The 24,906-nt window shown below is 44.4% G+C and overlaps 1 protein-coding gene and 1 long non-coding RNA gene across 5 annotated transcripts in view; one reads left to right on the top strand and one right to left on the bottom strand.

Moving 5' to 3' along the window:
• The window catches only part of OGDH (oxoglutarate dehydrogenase), a 79,805-nt gene that overhangs the window by 18,432 nt on the left and 36,467 nt on the right, over nt 1-24,906 (bottom strand). For 2 of the 4 annotated variants that reach the window (XM_046668837.1, XM_046668836.1), the window contains exons 4-9: nt 14,246-14,361; nt 10,590-10,744; nt 10,291-10,437; nt 9,712-9,802; nt 9,147-9,326; nt 6,119-6,247 (exon numbers count right to left, since the gene is read on the bottom strand). In XM_046668837.1, the coding sequence (XP_046524793.1) occupies nt 6,119-6,247; nt 9,147-9,326; nt 9,712-9,802; nt 10,291-10,437; nt 10,590-10,744; nt 14,246-14,361 (818 nt within the window). Of the gene's footprint in view, nt 1-6,118; nt 6,248-9,146; nt 9,327-9,711; nt 9,803-10,290; nt 10,438-10,589; nt 10,745-14,245; nt 14,362-24,117; nt 24,163-24,906 lie in introns of all 4 variants that reach the window. The other 2 variants (XM_046668835.1, XM_046668838.1) reach the window with 2 other exon arrangements.
• The window catches only part of LOC124243241 (uncharacterized), a 6,434-nt gene continuing 5,698 nt past the window's right edge, over nt 24,171-24,906 (top strand). Inside the window, exon 1 of the long non-coding RNA XR_006889654.1 lies at nt 24,171-24,867. This is a non-coding gene — a long non-coding RNA (uncharacterized LOC124243241). The remainder of the gene's footprint in view (nt 24,868-24,906) is intronic.

Raw genomic sequence — 24,906 nt, 5'->3', positions numbered from 1 at the left:
AACCAGACAGACATCACAAGAAAACTACAGACTGACATCCTTCATGAACAGACACGAGAATTCCACTTTCAAAAATCAATTAACAGAATTCACCATTAGCAAACCATATGATCATGTCAATAGATACAGAAAACATTTGACAAAAATCAACATCCATTCATGGTACTGTACACAAATTAGGAAGAGAAGGGAGCCTCCTTAGCTTGATAAAGGACCTCTACAAAAACCTACAGATAGCACCATATTTAATAATCAAAGACTGAATGCTTTCTTCCTAAAGTTGGAACAAGGAAAGATGGCCATTCTCACCATTTCAACATTGTGTTGAGGTCCTAGCCAGGGCAATAAGGTAAGAAAAAGAAATACAAGGCTTGGAAAGGAAGAAATAAGACCATCTCTATTTGAGATCTCATGATTGTCTATAAAGAAAACTCCTAAGAATCCTCAAAAAACCTACTAAAGGTGAATTTAGTAAGGTTGTGGGACACAAAAAATAAAACGTACAAAATACAAACATAAATTGTATTTCTATATGCTACTAACAAATAATTGGAAATCAAAATTTAAAAAAGTACCATTTACAATAGTTTCAAAATAATGAAATATTTACGTATAAATCTAACAATCGAGCAGGATCTGTATGCTGAGAACTACAAACTACCTATGAAGGAAATAAAAGAAAATCTAAATATATGGAGAGATTTACTGTCCTCCCAGATTAGAAGACTCAATATTGTCAAGGTTGTGATTCTTCACAAACTCATCTATTGATTTAACACATTCCTAATCAAATACTATTTTTTTGTAAATGAGCAGAGGATATGAACAGACATTTTTCCAAAGAAGATATACAGATGACCAATAAACATATGAAAAGATGTTCAACATCACTAATCATCAGGGAAATGCAAATCAGAACTAGACTAAGATACTACCTTACGTCTGTTAAAATGGCTATAATCATCACCACCAAAAATAACAAATGTTGGAGATGCTGTGGAGAAAAGGGAACCTTCATACACTGCTGGTGGGAATGCAAACTGGTGCAGCCACTGTGGAAAACAGTATGGAGATTCCTCAAAAAACTAAAAATAGAACTACCATATGACCCAGCTATCCCACTACTGGGTATCTATCCAAACAACTTGAAATCAACAATCCAAAGTAACATATTCGCCCCTATGTTCATTGCAGCACTTTTCACAATAGCCAAGACATGGAAACTATCCAAGTGCCCACTGACTGAGGATTGGATAAAGAAGATGTGGTATATATATACAATGGAATACTACTTGGCTATAAAAAAAGATAAATTCATCCTATTTGCAACAACATAGAAGGACCTGGAGGGAATTATGCTAAGCAAAATAAGCCAAACTGAGAAAGACAAACACCATATGATTTCACTCATATGTGGAATATGAATAAACACATAGACAAAGAAAATAGGTCAGTGGTTACCAGGGGAAGGGGGTTGGGGGGACACAGGGGGTGAAGGGGAGCACTTATGTGGTGATAGTCAAGAAACAATGTACAACTGGGGGCCAGCCCCGTGGCCGAGTGGTTAAGTTTGCGTGCTCTGCTTTGGCGGCCCAGGGTTTCGCCGGTTTGGATCCTGGGCACGGACGTGGCACTGCTCATCAGGCCATGCTGAGGTGGCATCCCACATGCCACAACTAGAAGGACCCACAACTAAAAAATATACAACTATGTACCAGGGGGCTTTGGGGAGAAAAAGGAAAAAAAAAGTCTTTTTTTTTTTTTTTAAAGATTTTCTTTTTTTCCTTTTTCTCCCCAAAGCCCCCCGGTACATAGTTGTATATTCTTTGTTGTGGGTCCTTCTAGCCATGGCATGTGGGATGCTGCCTCAGCGTGGTCTGACGAGCAGTGCCATGTCCGCGCCCAGGATTCAAACCAACGAAACACTGGGCCGCCTGCAGCGGAGAGCGTGAACTTAACCACTCGGCCATGGGGCCAGCCCTTTAAAGTCTTAAAAAAAAAAAAGAAAAGAAATAACGTACAGCTGAAATCTCACATTGATGTAAACTATTATGAACTCAAAAAAAAACAAAAAAAGTTAAACACAGAAAGACCACATGACCCAGCAAATCTACTCCCAGGCGTGTACCTGAGAAAAATGAAAATATATGTCCACACAAAAACTTACACACAAATGTTCACAGCAGTATTATTCACAATTGCCAGAAAGTGGAAACAATCCAAATGTCCATAAAAAAAATACTATTTTTTCTGTGTGCAAACTGACAAGCTGATTCTAAAATTTATATGAAAAAGCAAACAACTTAGAATAGCTAAAACAATTTTGAAAGATAACCAAGTTGGAGGACTCATACAACCCAATTTTATGACTGACAATAAATCTCCAGTATCAAAACAGTGTGATGTTGGCAAAAGGACAGACACACAGATCAATGGAAAAGAACAAAGAATCAGAATAGACCCACATATACATGGACAATTCATTTTCAACAAAGGATAATCCTTTCAATAAATTGTATTGGAACAATTGGACACTGATAAGCAAGAAAAAAACATCAAAACTCAAAATATATCATAGACTTAAATATAAAATTATAAACTTCTAGTAAGGCGGGGAGAATCTCTGTGATCTTGGTAAGGCAAAGTTTTCTTATATCCAAAACCAAAAATATGATCCATAAAAGAGAAAATTCATAAATTGGACTTTATCAAATAAAAAGCTTTTGCTCCATGAAAGATACTGGTAGGAGAATGAAGACAAGCCACAGAGTGGAAGAAAATCTTTGTAAAACACATCTGTGATAAGGGACTTGTATCCAGAATATATAAGAACTCTCAAACAACAAAGCAAACAGCCTCCCCTACCAAATGGGCAAAATACTGATCAAATCCTTTACCAAAGAAGATACAGTGAGGGCTGGTTTGTGTAGGAAAAGGTGTTCAACATCTTCCGTCTTGAGGGAAATGCAGAGTAAACCACAAGAGATACTACAGACTTATCAGAATGGCTAAAATACAAAAATACTGACAATACTTTGAGCTAGCAAGGACGTGGAGCAAGTGGAACTCATTCACTGCAAAATAGTACAGACGTCTTGGAAAATAGTTCAGCAGTTTTTTATAAAGTATAACATACACTTAATATATGATCCACCGTAATTCCACTTCTAGGTATTTACAAAGGAAAAGAAAAACTGATGTACACACCAAAATCTGTATGTGAATGTTTACAGTGGCTTTAATTCTAACTGCCAAAAGCTGAAAAGAATCCAAATTCCCTTTAATGGGGACTGGACAAACTGTGGTACAACCATGCAACCAAGTGCTATGCAGCAACTGAAGGAACAAGCCATGGCCACCCTCAAGAACACAGATGAATGCCAAGTGGGTCATGCTGAAGGGGAGCTGCCTGACTCAAAAGGCCACAGACCGCAGGTCTCCGTTTATTAGACATTCTGGAAAAGGCAAAATCATAGGGTTTTCAAGGAGGTAGGCTTTGAAAAAGAGTCTTTTCTGGAGTAATTAGACTTTCCTATCTTGATGGTTACATGACTATAAGCATTTGTCAAAACTCAGAGAACTACACAGCAAAATAGGTGCATTCTACCACATGTAAATTATAATAAAAAAACTAGTAAAGATTTTTTTTTTGAGCAAGATTAGCCCTGAGCTAACATCTGTTGCCAATCCCCCTCTTTTTGCTGAGGAAGCCTGGCCCTGAGCTAGCATCTGAGCCCATCTTCCTCCACTTTATAGGTGGGACGCCTACCACAGCATGGCTTGCCAAGCGGTGCCATGTCCGCACCCGGGATCCGAACTGGCGAAACCGGGGCCGCCGAAGTAGAACGTGCGCACTTTACTGCTGCTCCACCAGGCCGGCCCCTAATGTTTGATTTAATACTTGTCTCTAGACTTAATCTTGTTGATTGTGCCTCAACATTCTGAACTTGAAGAGTTCTGAATCCGATTCTGATTCCGAAGTGCAACAGCTCTTCTCCTAAGCTCTGCGTCAGCTTTCTCTGTTCTCCACCTGTCACTCATAAAGTGCTGAACCTGTCAGGGCTGCAGGGAGAACTGCGTGCTGCTGCCACCGACCCATTAAGCAGAGCTCTCCAGGAGGTGTGCTGAAATTAGCTAAGAAGACACGGCTACACCACTGTCCATATCATATTCTTCAACCGTGTGCACAAAGATGTAATGAAAGACTTGACCAAGGGCCTGGGTGGCATTCCATGACAGGGAAGGGCTCTCATCTAGGCCGAGAATCTATTCAGATCCTCTTCCAGGGAACAGAATCTATCCTTTTTATTCCTTAAAACAAACATTTAAAAGTCTTTGGTACCTTTCCTATTTCCAAGATCCATAAGAGATTACCAAGTAGGTTCTGCCATCTGAGTAAATTATCATTTTAAATCTCCTGGGATGGAATTCACGTAAGTTTGGAGACTACTCACGGAAAAGTATTTTTCTTTTTTAAAAAACTATCCTGTGTCTTGGGCTTCCAGTCCCTGTGAATGATCTTTGCTGTACTTTCTCCAGATTGAAGACCATTCTCCTGTTGACATTTCAGCCCCTACTCACAAGGAGTGAGTCCACTGTTCTTGGTCACCTATTTAAAACACAGTTCAATGATGGGTTTTTTAGACCTTTCTTTCCCTTGGCATTTTAAAAAAATTCTTCCTAATACTGTTCTTTGAAAGAAAGCAGATCAAATACTGGCTCTCAAGCCAACTATTCACTCTGCTCAGTTTTCTCTTCTGTACAATGGGATGACACCGCCCTCTGCAGGGTAACGACAGTAGGGACTAAGTTAATGCACACGAAGAGCCTAATTCAGTGTCTGACACATAGCAGGCACTTAATAAACAGTAGTTGTTATCATATTGTGTGTTATATTCATACTTGGTAACATTCCTCGTCTCTTTTTGTGTCTGACCTTTGACATTTTGTGCTCCTCAGCCTTTACTACATACCGACCACTTACCTTAAAGTTTAAACTTTCCCCTCTTCCTCTCTACTCCTTGCTGGGGCAGCTGCAACTGTTTCTCTGTCCTCCTCTAACTCATTCTGCATGTAGCAACAAATCATGTTTATAAATCAGACCGTATCTTGTCACATCCTTGCTTCGGTTCCTCCAGTGGCCTGCCAGTGCATCTGGAGTAAGAGTCCTTTCCTTGGGGGCCTTGCAGAAGCTGGCCACTGTCTGCTCTCTCTTGCACTAACCAAACTTCAGTTGTGATGGCTTCATCCCCTTCCTTGGACCCAGGGACCCTTTCCCTGCCTTGATCCATTGCTCCCCAACACTTGCCTACTTCACCGTTGATCTCCACTTAAAGGTCAACCCTCAGAGAAACATCTGCTGACTAAGCCCACACCTGGTAGGCCCCCTGCTCCTGCACTGAACTAGAAGTTCCATGAGGGTGGGGAGCTCGCCCTTTCTCTGCCTGGTACCTAGCATGGTGCCTGTAGTGAGAGGCACTCAAATATATGTTATAAGAAAGTTCACATGAGTTGGGGAGACACATCCTCGGATATGGCTGGTGGAGGAAGCAACAGCTGTAACAGTGATACGTATCGGAGTTGGGCAGAAATAGTCACAATGTTCATCACAGCATTATTTCAAACAGTGAAAAATGACTATCCTAAAAGTCTAACGACACGACAATGTATATTTTATGAAAAAACTTATAATGGATATTTCCATTAAAATTAATATTTTAAGAGTACATAATAACATGAGAAAATAATGTGGTAAAAAAGAAATGGATATAAAACCATGTATACTGAACCCCAGTTTCCTAAAAAAGAAAAGCTAGTTGTATGTTTGTGGGTCTAGAAGAAAATATTCTAAAATAACATCACTATCTTAAATAGTGTAATTAAAATCTCTTCACTTTAAAAAAAAGTTTTCTATGCTGTCCCAATTTTTTATAATAGACATATTTTTATAATCAGAAAACAACAAAGGTTCTAAATAACTAAGAGATGTCATTCTGAGTAAGACTGATGTGAGCATAGAACCCTCAGGAGAAAGTCTGATCAGAAACCTGATCAGAAACTCCTCCGCCACAAAGACCCTGGAGCCTGCCCAGGGCTCGGAGCCCAGGGCCTGGGTTACCTGGTTGTTGACAACCACGTGCACGGTGCCATGAGTCGTGTAGGAAGGGAGGTCGCTCAGGTGGAAGGTCTCATACACGATGCCCTGGCCAGCAAACGCGGCGTCCCCATGCAGAAGGATGGACATGACCTGTAGACACACAAAGGAGACTCCAAATTCAACACGGTCCTGACCACCACGTCCACAAGGTGCTCTGGAGATTAAGTCAGAATATGCTTTTCAAAAATAATGTTTTTTGAGACCATTTCAAACTTAGAAAGAAAGTGGCAGGAGAGCACAAAGACCCCTCAGCCTCCCCAGACTTTCACTTGCTAGCAGCTGGGTATGTCTGCTCCACATCTGCACACTGGTCATCCTGCCGTCTGCTGCAGGGCCGATGCCCACCACCTCTGAACGTGCCACACATGACCCTCCCACCAGGAAAGCAAGGCTGGCTCAGTACCCCATCCACTCCGCTTGCTGTATGTCCTGGGCCTCCCTAGCTCCCATCACCACCCTGATCCTCAGCACACTGAGCCCTCCACACCAGGAAAAGAAGGTCCACAATGTACTTTTCAGGGACAAAATCTAGATTTTAACAGAACTCCACATGTCCTGTTTTGGTGGACGCAGGGATGCTCATGTGCTCAGGTGGATGGTGGACACAGTGTTGGGTTTGCACATGGACCTCCTTAGACGAGTGCAGCTTTGCCAGGTCCCAGATGGGCACCCTGCTGGGTGGGAAAGTCACTGGGAGACTTTCGTGCTGATGGCCTTCAAGCGTGTTTCTTCCTGCAGAGCCTCTTTGTATGACCTTGGCCTTCTCCATCGGCACACCTCAGGCCTAGTCTCCCCTCTCATAGAGGTAATTCTCTTGATCTTCTGGTGAAGCCGTACTCACGCAGGGTCAAGCTGCATGGCTATTCCTGTGGTTCTCTTGGCATGGTGCTGGCTGTTGCAATTGCCACCCTGTGCTCCTTGCGTCTGACGGAGCCCCAGTGGCCTGATCTGGACCTTGGGAGGAGCAGCTCCATTCATGGCAGGTCACCCTGTGTACTGGGGAGCTGCTTTCCCACACAGATACTCCAAAACCCACATCAGCCCTAAGCCAAATCGGGTCGGGTTCAGTTTTGCACCAGGTTATGGAACACCTCAGCCACAGTTACAGAAATCATGTAGTTTTTCTTAAATGCTGAAGACTACGTAACACATACTCCTGCTCCTTGAATTCTGGATTTAAGAGAAATCAGATAATTGCCTGGGGCTTTTTGGAAGAGTAGCAAGGAGAGTAGGTGTGAAGGACTGGTGGAGTCTGGACCCGGTGCTGAGCATGGGCAGGGGTCGGGTGGCTCCGAGAGAGCTGTGGGCTGGGGGTCTTGAGCAATGGGTTGTCTGCACTGGGCAAGGGCACATGCTCCAGAACAAGTGCCTGGCCACCACCCAGGGTTAACCAGCCTCCCCGGCCTCACATCTCATGACAGGACCAATTGGTCCAATCATTTGAAGCATTTTAAAAGTCCTCCACTGCTTCTCTCTAGTGATTTCATTCCTTTTTGGCACATTTCCAGCATTCCAAGTGAGCACTGCTTGAGTGGCTTTTTGTCTGTAATTTATGAATGTGGATGTCACACAAAGTTTTCTGTGCTCTTGTTCCCCTATGCGGCCGCAAATGTTCTGCCAAGGAAAGTGGAGATGCTAGAGGCACTAGTCAGCGATGCTGGTCTCCTCCCTACCCTTATCCAGCCTCTGTGTCACTGGTGGTCTTAGGGGCTGCACAGGAGGCCCTTTTCCATCTACTTGGAGCTTCTGTGGCACTGTGCAGGCCCCCAAGCCCATAGAAGTAACCTCCATGTCCCAACATCCTCCCATGGCCACATTCTTTCTCTATGGTGGGTGTCCATCAACGCAGGAGCCACTTCCTGTTCCCAATGCCACCCCTGGCCCGGACCCCATCACCCCGATGGCAATTTCTCTTCTTCTCATTCTCCAAGCATACTACTAGTAGACTTACAGTATTTGACGTTACAGAACCCAGTGAACATACTTGGTTTCATCTCTAAAAGGTGTGACCCTCTCCAGGGCATCCCCACCCCAGCCTCTTCCCCACTCTGCCCTCCAACCCACCTCTATCTTTGCCTCATCTCTCATCTCCAGAGAACATTCTTTCCATCCTGCCTAACCTCAATCCTGCTGTTTCTTCAATTAAATATAACACCTGCCTGCTCTGTCAATGAGGTTTGACTGTCTTTCACTCCACTTCCAACTCCAGTGCACAGTGACATATCCCTCTTCTGAAGCTCTTGACCAGTTCACTTGTGTCCCACTGTGCATGTTCCATTAGCTTCCTTACCTATGACCTTATTTCTAGAAAGAACAAGAGATGCTTGGGAGCAGGTGGTGACACTGACTGGATACTCCCCAGAACACACACGCAGACATTTATAAACACTCGATTTTCTGATTGCTTGGCTCTGAGGTCATCATTAAGTAATAACAATGACACAATTTGTCACAGACCGACTTCTATCTTGAGATTAAACAGGACAAACAGTTAGAATCCATTGAGGATTTCCATACACAACCAGGCTGGCCAACCAATATTCAGCATTCACCACCACACCCCTGGATAATGCTGGCACCAGGGCCACCAGGACCACGAGCTGTGTTCCAGCTATAAATGGTGCCACCCTGGTATCAACGTGACCCTCTCTCCTCACATCTGTCAGTTTTACGATTCCTCTTTCAGGCTTACCCGCACCTTTTCCTGAAGACTCTCTCCTCCAGTTTAGTGAAAATGCCTCTTTGTCTATTATGCTAGTTTGCAAGACTGGCTTCTCGACAGCTATGATGTTGATGAAGGTAAACCACTCCTCACCCAGCTCTGGGGGTCATAACGTGGGAGACAGCCTAGCTGTGAGCAGGAGTACTATACTACTGCTACACTTTCAAAGTCTGTTCAGAGTATTTTGTTAAATTCCAGAAACGTGAGGTCTGAGATGTGCCCAGGGTGGTGAGCCCGCCCTGGACTGTCTGGCCCCTGTGGCCTTACCTTCTTCCCCTCTGTGTCCCCACAGTAAAACTGCTCGGCTTTTGTCTTGCCCATCACCACGGGGTCAGCAGCCTCGAGGTGGGAAGGGTTCGCCACCAGAGACAGGGTGATGTTCCTGTCGGTCACACGGTTGATCCGCCGGTGATACATGCCCAGGTGGTATTTCACGTCCCCAGAACCCTGACAGCACAAACACTGAGTCTTTATCCTGGGTGGGACACGACAGCCCTGTTCTTTGTTACTTCTACTCCGAGAATCCCCATTCCCGAAAGGGTGGGAAAGGTTTGTCCCAGGACGTCTCCCACCCAGAGCACAGAGAGACGGTCCTTTGGCCAGAGGTGCAGGTCCTTGCCCACAACAGGGAAGACTGTGGGGGTCGCCAGGCCCCTGACCTGGTGGCCAACCTTCCTTTCTCTGAGAGGACGGCCACTGGCCACTTCCTTTGGGAATGGTATGGAAGATCTCAGCCTCTGGTAAGTCTTTCCCAAGAAAAAAGTGGAACCAGGGGGGTCTCGTGTGGGTTGGAGCCATGCTGCAAGTTTCTAAAAGAAATCAGGTGCCTCACCTCGTCAGCTGCCTCCAGTTTTGAATCGAACTGACAGAAAATCTGCTCCAGCTCCTTCCTGATGACGTTCGCAAGCACGTTCAGCCGCCCCCTGGGACACATGGGAGGTGAGCAGGGCCCAAACGTGGCGCCCTAGGCAGCAAGTAAGGCTGTTCCACCTGCTCCTTGCCTCGCAGGACACAGCAGTGCCTCGGGTTGCAGTCGAGAAGAGCTGAGACCACAGCTGATGTGGGACACCCAGCCTCTGCTCGTCCTTGCCCTCTGCAGCCTCCCCCAAGCTGTGGCCTCCTCTCCATGTCACCAAGCAGCCTTCCCTCCACGTTAACCTCCCTCTGCTGTGACCCCTACAAGGGCATTCAGGTTTAATTTTTATAAGACTCAGCACAAGACCAAGACACCTGTGTGAAGCCATTTGTGGCCTTCGGGGTGGCAGTGACTGCAGATTGAGGGGGATGCTGTGGTGACAGTCATCCTGGGGCAGGGGTGCAACTGTGTGCCAGGCCAGCTCCATTCACTGCTTGCTCAGTGCCCTGCCCCATGCTTTGTGTGCAAGGCTGCCAGGTAGAGCCAGGCAGTTACCTGTGGGGCATCCCCATGATCACGTAGTCCACTCCATTCTCACTTGACTTGTCGATGATGGTCTTCAGAGCAGGGATCAGCACCTCGCAGCCTTCCAGACCAAAGCGCTTCTCGGACGACCACTTCCGCTGCAGGAACTCCTCAAACCTGGATGGGAACCAAGTCACCTTAAAGAACTATGTCTGCAGGGTCAGTGCCACTCACATAGGGCTGCAGCCACACCCTACTCCGGTCGACAGGCCAAGCCACACAGATAGGACCAGCATGTTCCACGCCCCACCCTGAGCACAGCCCCACACCTGGTGGACCGCACGAGCCTGGCCAGCAGGGTCCGCTTCTCCTCATTGGTGAACTGCATGATCCCGGGCGTCTCAAATTTCTGCCGGATCCACTGGCACTGCTCCAGGTCGTTGATGAACATGAACTCCACCCCAATGTGCTGACAGTAGGCCATCTGTTTCACACACACACAGACACACACAACCAAGGGGATGTTCACCCAGAAGGCTAGGGGGGACAGGTGGCCTCCCTTTCAAGCACACCAGAGCTAGCTGTGACCGGGGCAGAGACGGAGCACAGCACCAGGCCTGGGCCAGCTACCTCCTCTTACTCCCAACACTGCCTCCAGGGACTCAGGGTGCACAGCACAACGAGCAGGGAGGACAGGGAGAACCGGTGAACCAAGGCATGAGCCCTTCATGGCAGGAGCACAGATGTGCCAGCTGGGGAATAAGATCAGACTCTGCCCAGCACCGTGAGAAAGGCAGGCCCCATGCTGCCAGGGGATAACACGGCTCAATGGCTACTTAAGAGTCACAGGCTTTTGGGGCCGGCCCCGTGGCCGAGAGGTTAAGTTCACGCTCTCAGCTTTGGCAGCTGAGGGTTTCACCGGTTCGGATCCTGGGTGTGGACACGGTACCTCTCATCAAGCCAGGCTGAGGCGGCGTCCCACACAGCTCAAGCAGAGGCATTTGCAACTAGAGTATATAAGTATGTACTGGGGGGCTTTGGGGAGAAGAATTAAAAAAAAGAAAACTGGCAATAGTTGTTAGCTCAGGTGCCAATCTTTAAAAAAAAAAAAAGAGTCACAGGCTTTTGATTTTAAACTCTTTTATTTTTGCTGAGGAAGATTAGCCCTGAGCTAACATCTGTGCCAATTTTCCTTTACTTTATATGTGGGTTGCAGCCACAGCATGGCTGATGAATGGTGTAGGTCTGTGCCCAGGATCTGAACCCAGGATGCTGGAGCAGAGCACACTGAACTGAACCACTGTGCCATGGGGCTGGCCCCTCAAATTCCACTTTTAATACCTGACTCCTATTGGGAATGTCAGGTCCTATAGAAGCATGACTGGACATACTACAAAGCAAAGGGTCCTGAACAGAGAAGGCACTTCCCACACCACCACTCTCACCTCACTGCTGGGAAGGAAGCTGTGCATCCTGCAGAAAACCAAGGGCGACCTGGGCAGTGTGCAGGCCAGCTCTGCACAGGCAGGAGCCCAGAGATGGGTGGAGCTTGGTGGGAAAGGAAATGAGAGCAAGAGAGAGAAGAGGAAGGCCAGAGGAGAGCGAAGACTCAGGGTGGACAGCTCTCTGGAAACCCCTCCCTGGGAACATGCCAGGCAGCCTTGTGCAGGGGCCCATGGGCTTCCTGAGCCAAGTGACCAAGGCTCCTCTTCTTCCTCCACCTGCCAGCCATCTTGGAGTCAGAACAAGGGGCCAACAGCAAACCCTGAATCAGCTCTGGAGTTAAAGAAGGAAATGCCCCAGCATGGCAACAGATTTTAGACACCCCGAAAAATGCCTTTAAAGGTCTTCGCAGTAGCCACACTGCAAGCACTCATGAGCGCTGGGTTGTGCTTGGCAGTTCCATCCAGAGCCTCTTTGGTTTTCACACCAGGCATGAAAGCCGGCTGGCACAGCACAAGGTGAGGATGTTCCCGGGATTCCAGTGGTGGGCATGGACCTGATGCCAGGTCCTTGTTGGCTTAATCCCCAGGAGAAATGGGCAGTGAGTTTTAGGGGCTGATTCTTAGCTTCTCCCTTTAGCAGGGCAAATGTTAGGAAGCCGAAAAGTCACACTTGCTTCAAGTTTTCAAAGAGCTGCAAGTTATTCCTTATGTTGTAGGACCAACAAAACGCTTTAAGCTTAGATCCCAGCAGCAATCTAGTGCACGCCCAAATCATATATAAGTGTAAGTAACGCGCCATCATCAGGCAAGTTTACCCAAATATCTGTAAACTGTGAGAATGGAGTGTTCTAAGTTGGGAGAACCAGAATTGGAAGCTCTCTTGGAAAAGCCCTGGACCTGGGGCGCTCTGGGGACAGGAGGTGCTATGGCCGGGACCCCTGGAGCCCAGGTCCAACTGTCTCATACAGTAAGAGCCCTACGCCTGGGCTCCAATGTTGGCATAGCTGAAAGTGAGAGCCAGGGGCTCTCTGCTCCCTTCAAATTCTAGGACTCAAGATTCAGAGACAGGTAACCACGGGGGGCACTCCAGGAAGGAGAGGTGCTGAAGGGTGAACCTAAGAGGAGGAGGGACATCTGTGGCTTGCTGTGGGGACAGTATCCTCCTGGAAGGCTTTGCAATTAGAGAGGAGGGCTTAACTACGAGGGCTGAGCTCCCACTGGCGAGCATCTGCGTGAAGTGAAGGAGACTTGTTTAATGTCTTAGTACAGACCAGTTTAATCACACCACTTTCCAGATAAACAGATAAATCTGAAATAACTGAGTGAATGGGGTGAGACACACAAGCCTCAGGCTATAAGTCTGACAAATGACTTATCTATACGGTGTGATGTTTCTGGGGTCTAGACGATAGCAGAACTCCTACATCAGCACTGTTCAACAGAAATACGGCGTGAGTCACACATGTAATTTAAAGTTTTCTAGTAGAAAGAGATGAAGTAATTCTCATATTGTATTTGATCCAATATATTGACACATTATCTTGTCAATATTTAAAAAGTTATTCAGATACTCAGTACATTTCCAGGGCTCAGCAGTCACATGTGGCTAATGACTACTGTTTGGACAGAGCAGGTCCAGATATTACAGTCCAGGTGGTGAGGCTGGCTGCAAACCAGGGAAAGGTCAATCCCCTCTGCTGACCCTGCCCACCCCTCCCTGATGCCCACTCCCTCAGTGTCTACTCCCTCTTGATGTTGGCACTAGGTCACCAGGTTTCCACACTTTCCTTTCCCCACAAGCCTAGAAGTGATGAAGGAAGGGAGCCCCAAGCTGAGATGCTGACACACAGCTGCTGTGCAGGCGTGTGTGGAGGAGGGCCCTGGCAGGCTAGTGTTGACTAAGTCCAGAGAGGAGGAGGAGAAGAAAGAAAACTCTAGAAGGATATGGGGAATGGAGGGGCAGAGAGGATGAGCAAGCACGCAGACCTATGTCTGGGCCCGGGGTGCCACTGGGCACCCTGTCAGCTAGTCCAAGCTGGGGACCTCACATATCTGAAATAAATTCCCACTGGGATTGGAATGCAGAGAAATGTTTTCTCTTTTGTATGGCTGATTGTAAAAACACGGATTTCAGGGGCTGGCCCTGTTGCCGAGTGGTTAAGTTCGCGCGCTCTGCTTCAGTGGCCCAGGGTTTTGCCAGTTCAAATCCTGGGTGCAGACATGGCACCACTCATCAAGCCAGGCCAAGGCAGCGTCCCACATGCCACAACTAGAAGAACCCACAACTAAAAATACACAACTATGTACCGGGGGGCTTTGGGAGAAAAAGGAAAAATAAAATCTTTAAAAACAAAAAACAAAAAACAACAAAACCATGGATTTCTATCTACAAAATAGCAAGAAAGTTCTCTTCTCTTTCCCCTAAATTTTTAAAAATACAGAATCAAGAAAAAAACAACCTAATCCGTGGGCCTCCTGCCAACACAGGCTTTTAGCAAGCCCACTAAATTTTCCTGGAAACTGAGCTTGCGTTTCTTTACCTCCAGCCGCCGGATGATCTCGCGCAGAGGAAGCGCCGACTCCTGGCCCCCGATGAACGTGGTGGTGGGCAGGTGGAAGACCTTGTCCAGGTCAGACTCATCCAGGCCATAGAACCCTGCAGGGTTAGGAGACACGGGCACAGCCACACGGGGGCCACAGTTTATGGAAAGGGGAAGGGACTCCCCAGGGGAGAGAAAAGAGAAGAGAAAAATCATAAAAACCTTTGATATATATGAGAATAAATAATATTTTACAGCCAGAAACACAAACTTCAGCAACAAATGGAAGCTGAGAATATTACTGGGCATCACAGGTAAGTGAGAATAAAATTCATATTATGTGTATATTAGTCCAGTGCATCAAATATTCATAATTTAGAGAAAAATGTATTTCAAGGTCCCAAAAACACAAACCAATTTGGGTTTGAAAAGGCACTGGGTAAGTAAATCAGAAAGCAAATGAAAAATAGTTAAGGAGGGAATTCAGGTAGAAAATGAGCAGTTGTGTAGAATAAGTCATATACATATTAGATGGTAGTAACATTTGTATGTGGTGAGTGACAGGAAGCTGGGAGACTGAGAAGTGAGGGACAGTCACCAAGAAGCTGAGTGGTCTGCAGGAAAGCTGGTGGGAGCAGGGCCAAGGCTCACACAGCCAAATTCTGAAGGACAGCGCCCTTCTGGAAGTACTCCAAACCACACATTCTAGACCAATGCCCTGGACAGTTCTTGGCAGTCACAGATCTAATTCTCACTCTCCCCAAGCCAGTACTAACACATATTTACCGACTAATCACTAACTAATCGACTAATCATTATCTGACTACTCACTAACATTTCCTGGAATACTGACTATAGGCAAGGTACCTCCTCATCTGAAAGCATATTTCAAATTGATAAAACATGATGGAGGGGCTGGCCCCGTGGCCGAGTGGTTAAGTTCGCGCGCTCCGCTGCAGGCGGCCCAGTGTTTCGTTGGTTCGAATCCTGGGTGCGGACATGGCACTGCTCGTCAGACCACGCTGAGGCAGCGTCCCACATACCACAACTAGAAGAACCCACAGCGAGAAATATACAACTATGTACTGGGGGGCTTTGGGGAGAAAAAGGAAAAAATAAAATCTTTAAAAAAAAAAAAAAACTTAAAAAAAAAAAAAACATGATGGAAAGGCCCTTTATCAGGCATTATATACTTGTTTCATATCACAGTATAGTCATGAGCCACATAACGACGCTTCGGTCAAAGACGGACCACATATAGGATGGTGGTCCCATAAGATTAGTACCGTATAGCCTAGGAGTGTAGTAGGCTGTACCATCTAGGTTTGTTGAAGTACACTCTATGATGTTCACACAATGACGAGACTGCCTGACGATGCATTTCTCAGAACATGTCCCTGTTGTTAAGTGATGCATGACTGTAAGTATTAAAGGAGAAGAGAGACTTGGAGGAAAACTGTAGGTTAGGCTCCCACATACCCTGAAACAAAATGCCAGCTGGAGACCAGCAAAGGTGGAGTTCAGAATCACTTCACACCAACATCCCAGACACCAGGATGAAAAGTGAAACTGAGGGGCTGGCCCCATTGCCGAGTGGTTAGGTTCATGCTTCAGTGGCCCAGGGTTTCACTGGTTTGGATCCTGGGCGCAGACATGGCACTGCTCATCAGGCCACGCTGAGGTAGCATCCCACACGCCACAACTACAAGGACCCACAACTAAAATATACAACTATGTACCAGGGAGCTTTGGGGAGAAAAAGGAAAAATAAAATCTTTAAAGAAAAAAGTGAAACTCAATGAGCATGGCACAGTCTCCAACACCTGGCTGTGCAAGATCACATACTCTCCTTGTTTCCTGGTCTAATTAAGTGTAAATAAGACATAAGGGCCCAGTACAGGACTCAAGCAGTCGCTTGCAAAGACAACTGTGTTCAGTGCATCTGAATCTCTGGGAGATTTGTAAAAATGCACATTTCCAGGCTCCCACCCTAGAACTGACTCAACCAGTCATGGAGGGCCCGGAATCTCCCTGGGTGTGCCTATTCTGACAGCCTTTATTTATCTACTGCTTAAGAATACTTTTTTTTTAAGTCTTAAAAGCAAATTCTATGTTTTTCAAGCCATTTTTTGTTTTATTAAAACAAAGGCAGAGGCCAGCCTTGTGGTATGGTGGTTAAGTTCATGCACTCTGCTTAGGCAGCCCAGGGTTCACAGGTTTGGATCCCAGGCACAGACCCACATACCACTCATCAAGCCACACTGTGGCGGTGTCCCACATAAAATAGAGAAGATTGGCAACAGATGTTAGCTCAGAGCCAATCTTCCTCAAGAAAAAAACTAAAAACCAAATGCAAGTGCAACCTGGCTTTGTTTACTTGGGGGCAGTGATGGCAGTAGTGGCTTGGTTAAGCCTACGCGTCTGTTTCCTGCTGTTATTCTATCAAGAATGAGAACAGGCCACCCCATGGGCCTGGTGAAGCTCATGATCCTGGCCATTCACAGCCTAGCTTACGGTGTTTATGGAGGAAAACCACAATCATCTGGGGGGCATGTTTCCTAATTGATGAAAACATTCAGCAAGGGGGCTCAAGGAACCAGAGTATCCAGAGGGCACACTCTGTTGGGAACATTTGGATCAGGAAGACGACCAGGGAGAGGCGTGCACCAGAGGAGAACCTGAGCTTGCTGCAACCTTTCAGCACGAAGAGCCCTTGGCCTACCCTATGTGAGGTTCTTTGCTTCCTGAACCGATCATCCTGAACTGATCATTTTTGGGCTTTCCTGCTGAACGCCAAAACTGATGGTTCTAGGGCCGGCCTGGTGGCACAGCGGTTAAGTGTGCACACTCTGCTTCGGCAGCCTGTGGTTCGTGGTTCAGATCCGAGGTGTGGACACAGCACAGCTTGACAAGCCATGATAAGGTAGGCATCCCACATATAAATTAGAGGAAGATGGGCATAGATGTTAGCTCAGGGCCAGTCTTCCTCACCAAAAAGAGGAGTATTGGCAGATGTTAGCTCAGGGCTAATCTTCCTCCAAAAAAAAAAAAAAAGAAAAAGAAAAAGAAACCTGCTGGTCCTGCTTTGGAGTTCTTCAGTCATCTAAGAAATTAAACCTATAGATGCCTGCTTCTGTGAAGGGAGCGTAGACATATTCCTCCCTATTCCCCTACTATGTGCAACTAAAACCCAGGACATCAGATGCAAAACAAATAAGATGACTCCAAAAGGTGGAGAAGAAGGCAGACCCCAGCCTGGAAGGTCCCTGGGTTTCCTTTGGCCCTCCCATATCCCAGGCTTGGAGAGAAGAACCAGCAACCCAGAAACTCCCACACGTGCAGACAAAACAAGCCCCAACAAAAGCTGCTCTCTCTAAAGATCCAGGAGAGGGGCAGCTTAGCAGGGCAGAAAACTTTTAGACAATAACTGCTCTTTTCCACCCAAACACACAGATCACACTGCAGCCCCAACCACACCCTCACCGGGATGCAACATGCTCTGACCTCCAATCCCCACTCCAAGGTTTCAGAGAAGACCCAAGAGGGAATCCAAACTCTCATCCAGACTATGAGAGGTCATGTGCCAGCCCACTCCCCACTTCAATGTCAGTGGAGACTTCAGGGGACTATGACATCCATCCTTACCTGGGAATAACTAGGTAGGCCCCTCCCTACCAGAACAGTGTTCAGAGGAGACCTTCTATGACAGAGATTTAAATAAGATTCCAAGTCTCATAATAACCAAAATGTCCTGGTTTCAATTAAAAAAAGTCACTCATAACAAGAACCAGAAAGATCTCAGATTAAATGAAAAAAGATAATCAATAGATACCCACACCAAAATGACACATTAGAATTATCTGCTTAAGATTTTCAAGGAGTCATCATCGAATAATTTCAGTATACAATTAGAACATAACAGAAACAAATGAAAAAAAATTAAGTTTCAGCAAAGAAATAGAAAGTCTCGGCAAAAAAATTGAAGATACAAAGAAGGGCTATACAGAAAATTTTGAAAGTGCAAAATACACCAAAATTAAAACTCAGTGGATGGGGTCAATGGCAGAATCAGAGGACAGAAGATGAGTGAACTTGAAAAGAGAACAATAGAAATTACCCAATGTGAAGAAAAGAGAGAAAAAAGACTGGAAAAAAATGACGAGAACCTTGGAAACGTGATGCTATAACAAAAGATTTCACAGTTCTGTCAATGAATCCCAGGAGAGAAGGCAGACAGCTGAAAAAGGACTTGGAAAATAACAGCAGAAAACTTCCCAGACATGGCGAAAGACCCAAACTCACAGACTGAAGAAACTGACTGAATTCACAGAATAAACCCAAAGAAATCCATGCCAAAACACATCATAATTAAACTTCTGGAAATCAAAGACAAAGACAAAATCTTGAAAGCAACCAGAGTAAAATGACCCCTTACCTAGAGGGAAAAACAAGTTGAGCAACAGTGGACTTCTCATCAGAAACCATGAGGCCAGACGGAAGTGGCACCACACTTTCTGAGCTGAAAGAAAAGCTCTGTCTTCCCAGAATCTTACATCCAGCGACAATATCCTCTGGGAAGGAAGGGGAAGTCGACACATTCTCAGATGAAGGGAACTAAGAGAGTATGTCACCCTAAATAAATGGCTAAGGAAAGTTCTCTAAACAGAAAGGAAATGATATCGGAAGGAATCTTAGACATTAGGAAGGAAGAAATGACATAGAAAGCAAAAATATGGGTAAATAAAACAGACTTTCCTTCTTCTCTTGAATATTCTGCATTACGTTTGATGAATTGAAGCACCGTAACAACACTGTCTGATGTGGTTCTAAACATATGTAGAGGAAATATTTGAGACAATTATACTGTAAATGGAGAGGGTGAAGGAATGTAAAAGGAGGTATGTTTCTGCACTTCACTTGAACTGGTAAAACGATGACACCAGTAGTTTGTGATAAGTTATGTGTATATAATGTCATACCTAGACAACCACTAAAAAGGCTAAAAACACAAAGAGCTATGATGAAAAAATACTATAAATAAATAAAAATGGAATTTTAATGTAGGCTTAAAAGCTCATAGAAAATCAGGAAACAGAAAGCAGAAAAATGAAAAAGAGGACAAAGAATAAAACAGTAGACTTAAGTCTTAATATATCAACAATTACATTAAATATAAATGATTTAAATATTCCAATTAGAAGACAGATTGTCAGAGTGGATTAAAAAAACAGGACCCAACTATATGCTCATCTACAAAAAACTCACTTCAAATATAATGAAATAGGTAGCCTGAAAATAAAAGGATGGAATAACATACATCATGTCAACACAATCAGACTAAAGCAGGAGGGCTATTGTTGTCATCAGATAAGGTGGACACCAGAGCAAAGGAAACTACCAGAGGCAAAGACCGGCATTAAATCATGATGAAGGGTGATCCACCCAGAAGACACAGCAAGCTGAAATGTGTGTGTACCAAACAAGAGCTGCAAACTATGTGAACCAAAACCTGAAAATGGAAAGGAGAAACAGACAAACCCAAAATTATAGTTGGAGACTTCAACACCTTTCTCTTAATAACCGATTGAAAAAGTAAACGGAAAATCAGCAAGGAGAGAGAAGGAACACATTCTTTCCAAACGTCCATGGAACATATGCCAAGACAGATAATACACTGGATCATAACAAAAACCTCAACAAATTTAGGAGAATTGAAATCATACAGAACACATTCTGTGACCACAATGGAATCAAACAAGAAATCAATGACAGAAAGATAAAAGGAAAATTCTCAGAAACGAAACAACAAACTTTTAAATAATCCATGGGTTAAAGAGGAAACATCAAAGGTTATAAAAAAATAGACTGAACTGAATGAAAATGAAAATACAACATATCAAAGCTTGTGGGACAGCTAAAGCAGTTCTGAGAAGGAAATTTAGAGCAGTAAATGCAGTCAGAAAAGAGAAAGTCTCTAATCAGTAATCTAAGCTCCAACTACAAGAACCTAGAAAAAGGAGGGGGGAGAAAACCAAATACAAAGAAACCAGAAGGAAAGACTAAAGAGCAGAAATCAATGAAATTAAAACAGCAAAACAAGAAAGTAAAACCAATAAACAAGGCGCTGGTTCTTTGAAAGGTTCAGTAACACTGACAAACCTCTAACAAGACTAACAAAGAAGACACAAATTATCAGTATCAGGAATGAAACAGTACAGACCTTGCAGATGTAAAAAGACAGAGAATACTAGGGACAACTCTAAACACACGTTGACAACTCAAATGAAATGAACCATCCCTACAACAACACCAACTGCCACTACTCAGCCAGTGTCAAACAGATAACTTGAATACCTTATGACTAGTAGGGAAATTGAATTAATAAATAAAAAGCTTCTGAAAAAGAAATCTTCAAACCCAGATGGTTTCGCTGGAAAATTCTACCCCATGTTTACACGTTAACAACAATTCTACACAATCTCTTCCAGCAAATAGAATAGGAGGGAAACTTCTCAACACATCTTATGAAGCCAGTATTACCTTGATACCAAGAGCAGACAAATATTCCTCATGAACACAGATGCAAAAGTATATACAGGTTTCCCCTGCTATCTGAAAGTTTGCTCTAGACTACTTGGCTTTTACAAAAGACCTACATTAGTACCTGTTCTCGTTAACTGAAAGAAATCCAAAGAGGATTTCTGCCTTTATTAAAAAAAGGTGAAAAGCAAAAATAGCATTCAATGTTTGTTTTGCAGTGAGCTGTTACAGAGGCAGCACAGAGCCCGAGCAGTGAGAGTGGTCCTGCCAAGCTCCTTTCCCAGGAACTACACTCAGCATCAAGCTGCCATAGCTTTGAACCATCTGTGAGGATCTGTGCTTTATCTCAATTTATTTTGGTAGGTTATTTTCTGGGTCTGAGAATGCAGATAAATTAATGGTAACTGATTTTTATATAAGTTAGTGCTAATTGCTCCTTCATTTTACACCATTTTGGCTTAAAAACGATTTCATAGGAACACTCTACTTTCCGATAGTAGGGGAAATCTGTATATAGATGCAGCAATATATAAAAACGAATTATATACCATGACCAAGTGAGGTGTATTCCAGTAATACAAAGGTGGTTCAGTATTTGACAATTGATCAATATAATCCAACATACTACCAGGTTAAATAAGAAATATCATCATCATATCAATAGACGCAGAAAAACTATCTGACAAAATTTAACACCTATTCATAATAAAAACTATCAAAAAAATAGGAATGGGGGAACTTCCTCAATTTGATAAAGAACATCTGCAAAAAAATCTATAGCTAATATTATACTTAATGGTGAGAGACTGAATGCTTTCTCCTTAAGATTAGGAACAAGGCAGAGATGTCCATTCCTAATGCTCTTATTCAACATAGTGCTGGAAGTTCCAGTGAGGGCAATGAGACAAAAAAGGAAATAAAAGGCACACAGATTGGAAAGGAGGAAATAATTGTTCCTGTTTTCAGATGAAATGATTGTCTACATAAAAATCCTAAGGAATATACAAAAAAAAAAGTCCTAGAATAAGTGAGCTCAGCAAGGTCACAGGATACAACATAAAAACAAAAATCAATCATATTTCTAGGTATTAGTGATGAATATGTGGACAGTAAAATTAAAAAAAAAGAAGAAATACTTATGTGTAAATCTAACCAAATGTGTACAGAACCTGTGTGATGAAAACTACAAAAAGTTAACGAAATCAAAGAAGATCTAAAAAAATGGGGAGACATACCATATTCATGGATTGGAAGGCAATATAGTAAAGATGTCAATTCTTTCTAAATTGATCTATAGTTTTAACACAACTCCTACCAAAAATGTTGGTCAGGTTTTTTATAAACATAGACAAACTTATTCTAAAACTTAGAAAGAAAAAGGCCCTGGAACAGCCAAAACAATTCTGAAAAAGGAAAATAAAGTTCAGCAGCTACAGTAATCAAGATTGTGGTACTGGTGGGGGGACAGACCCTACCAGACATAGATTCAAGGAAAAGAACATGGAGCCCAGAAATAGACCCACATGAATAAGTCCAATTGATTTCTGACCAAAAAAAAAAGAACTTTGACTTAAACTTCATATCTTATACGGAGATTAACTCAAAATGGATCATAGGGCTGGCCCTGTGGCCAAGTGGTTAAGTTTGCACACTCTGCTTTGGCAGCCCAGGGTTTCACCAGTCTGGATCCTGGGCGCGGACATGGCACCACTCATTAGGCCATGTTGAGGCGGCGTCCCATGTGCCACAACTAGAAGGACCCACAACAAAAATATAAAACTATGTACTGGGAGGATTTGGGGAGAAAAAGCAGAAAAAAAAATGGATCATAGATTTAAATGTAAAAATGCAAAACTATAAAACCTTTAGAAAAATACATAGGAGAAAATTTTCAGGACCTACAGCTAAGGAAAGTTTTGACTTGACACTGAAAGCAAGATCCATAAAAGGGAAAACTGATGTTGTAGTTAATCAGAATTTAAAATTTGCTCTGCCAAAGACCCTATTAACCAAAGAACACAAACAACCCAAAGATCCTTCAATGAGTGAATGGTTAAAACAACTGTGGGACACCCAAGGAAAGAACGCTACTCAGTAACAAAAACAAACTATTGTTACAAACGGCTGGATGAAACTCTAGAAAATCATGCTGATTGAAAAACGCCAATTTTGGGGGCCGGCTCTGTGGCCGAGTGGTTAAGTTCGCACGCTCCGCTGCGGCGGCCCAGGGTTCGGATCCTGGGCGTGGACATGGCACCGCTCATCAGGCCACGTTGAGGCAGCGTCCCACATCCCACAATTAGAAGGACGTGCAACTAAGATATACAACTGTGTACGGGGGGGTTTGGGGAGATAAAGCAGAAAAAAAAAAAAAGAAAAATGCCAATTTCAAGACATTCCATATTGTGATTCCATTTGTACAACATTCTTGAAATGACAAAATTAGAAATGGAGAACAGGACAGTGATTGCCAGGGGTAGGGTGGAGGGGACGTTGGGTGTGCTGCAGAAGAGCAGCAGGAAGGACCCTGGGGCAACGCACTGTTTACAAGATGTTACCACTGGGGGGAGCTGGCTGAAAGGTACACAGGACCTCTATTATTTCTTATAACTGCATATGAATCTACAATTACCTCAAAATAAAAAGTTTAATCAAAACTAGAGTCTCACAGATATTATGCGTAAGATGGAGGAAAAGGAGAACTTCTGAGAGATGCCTGGCATGGAAGGAGACTGGTCGCTGGGGAGAGTGACAACAGGCAGATGACCCCCAGCACCCCACTCTGGATTCCTCAAAGGTGCTCTGCCCAGAACCAAGGGTCATTAATATTCCTTACTTCATTAAATAAGTTTTTATCAACATTTCAATTGTCTTTCAAACATGGAAAGATCAAAAGGGAAATCTTGGAAAAAATGCCCAGGAAGCAGAATCTGAAAGAATCCAGAGTCCAGTTGAAGGCACAGCGCAGAATGTGGAGGAAAGGATGGGCCAACATGCAGAATGTAGTGTGGCCTCAGGTCCCTGCTGCCTACAGCAGGAGCTGGAGACGGCCTACACTAAAGACGGGAGCCCAGCAAAGCGATGGTGAGACACAGGTGAAGGTGACAATGCTCTTCAGAACACAAAATGGGCAGAGACAGAAATGACACGCTAAGTAGCGCTTCCTGTTGGTCAATAACTAAATGACAGGAAAAAGGTATTTCAAAACAATTAACAAACCACTTAACAGAGTTGTGTCAACTTTCCCCAAACTGCATGCTAGGAAAAGTTGCACATCCTGTTCAAATGAAGTCCTCAGCTCCAGAAAAGTGAAAGGCCCGATATTTCCATACCTCCTACTGTTAGCATTCGAAGTCGTTCCTTGAAAACTGCAAGATCTGAGAGGCAGAGTGGGGTGGCATGGGTGAGCGCAGAGGAAAAAGACAGGTGAGAGTTAGTTTAAAAAAAACCCCGAACACCCAAAACCCTACACCGTTACCGCAGTGATGGGTAGCACAAACACTGTCACACAGACACAGACACTGAAGGAGAACAGGGTGGGTTACGTGGTCTGAGAGTTACTTTGGTAAACATGGAAACTGCTCATAAACAGCTGGAATAGAGTGAATCTAAAGGAGGGAAAGGCCACTGCCCGACACTCAGAGAAGCCAGTGGGTGGCAGCGTCTGAGACCTCCTCACTTCCCCATCCCAAAGAAGTGGCTGACACACAGCTCTCCTGGGAAGACCAATCCACCCAATTGAGACTACTCTGGGATGAAAAAATGGGAAAAGAAAATGAAAAAGCCTAATTTTTAGTGTACCATTCCTCAGAACTGGTGGACCAGACCCTAAATCTGAAGATTCTGACGGATTCTAAAGAATGGAAGGTGGGTCTTGGTCTCCCACAACAAGAAGGCAGAACTACAATGGAGGAGCTCAGCTGCTGAGAACACAACCCAAGAATCACATGCACAGCCGCATAATCCTTCTGCCCACGAGCTTTTCACTGCACACATCTGGAAGATGTTAATCTGGACACACAAAATGCCTTCTCCTGACTCTGGTCGCCTGGGTGTGTGGGGCTGGGGAAGGGGTCAGGGAGGTTCACAGTAACTGGGTGCACAAGTGCCAATGGCCGAGT

Source organism: Equus quagga, chromosome 8 (assembly GCF_021613505.1).
Source record: "Equus quagga isolate Etosha38 chromosome 8, UCLA_HA_Equagga_1.0, whole genome shotgun sequence".
Taxonomy (NCBI): domain Eukaryota; kingdom Metazoa; phylum Chordata; class Mammalia; order Perissodactyla; family Equidae; genus Equus; species Equus quagga.
This window is presented reverse-complemented; position numbering and strand designations above follow the sequence as displayed.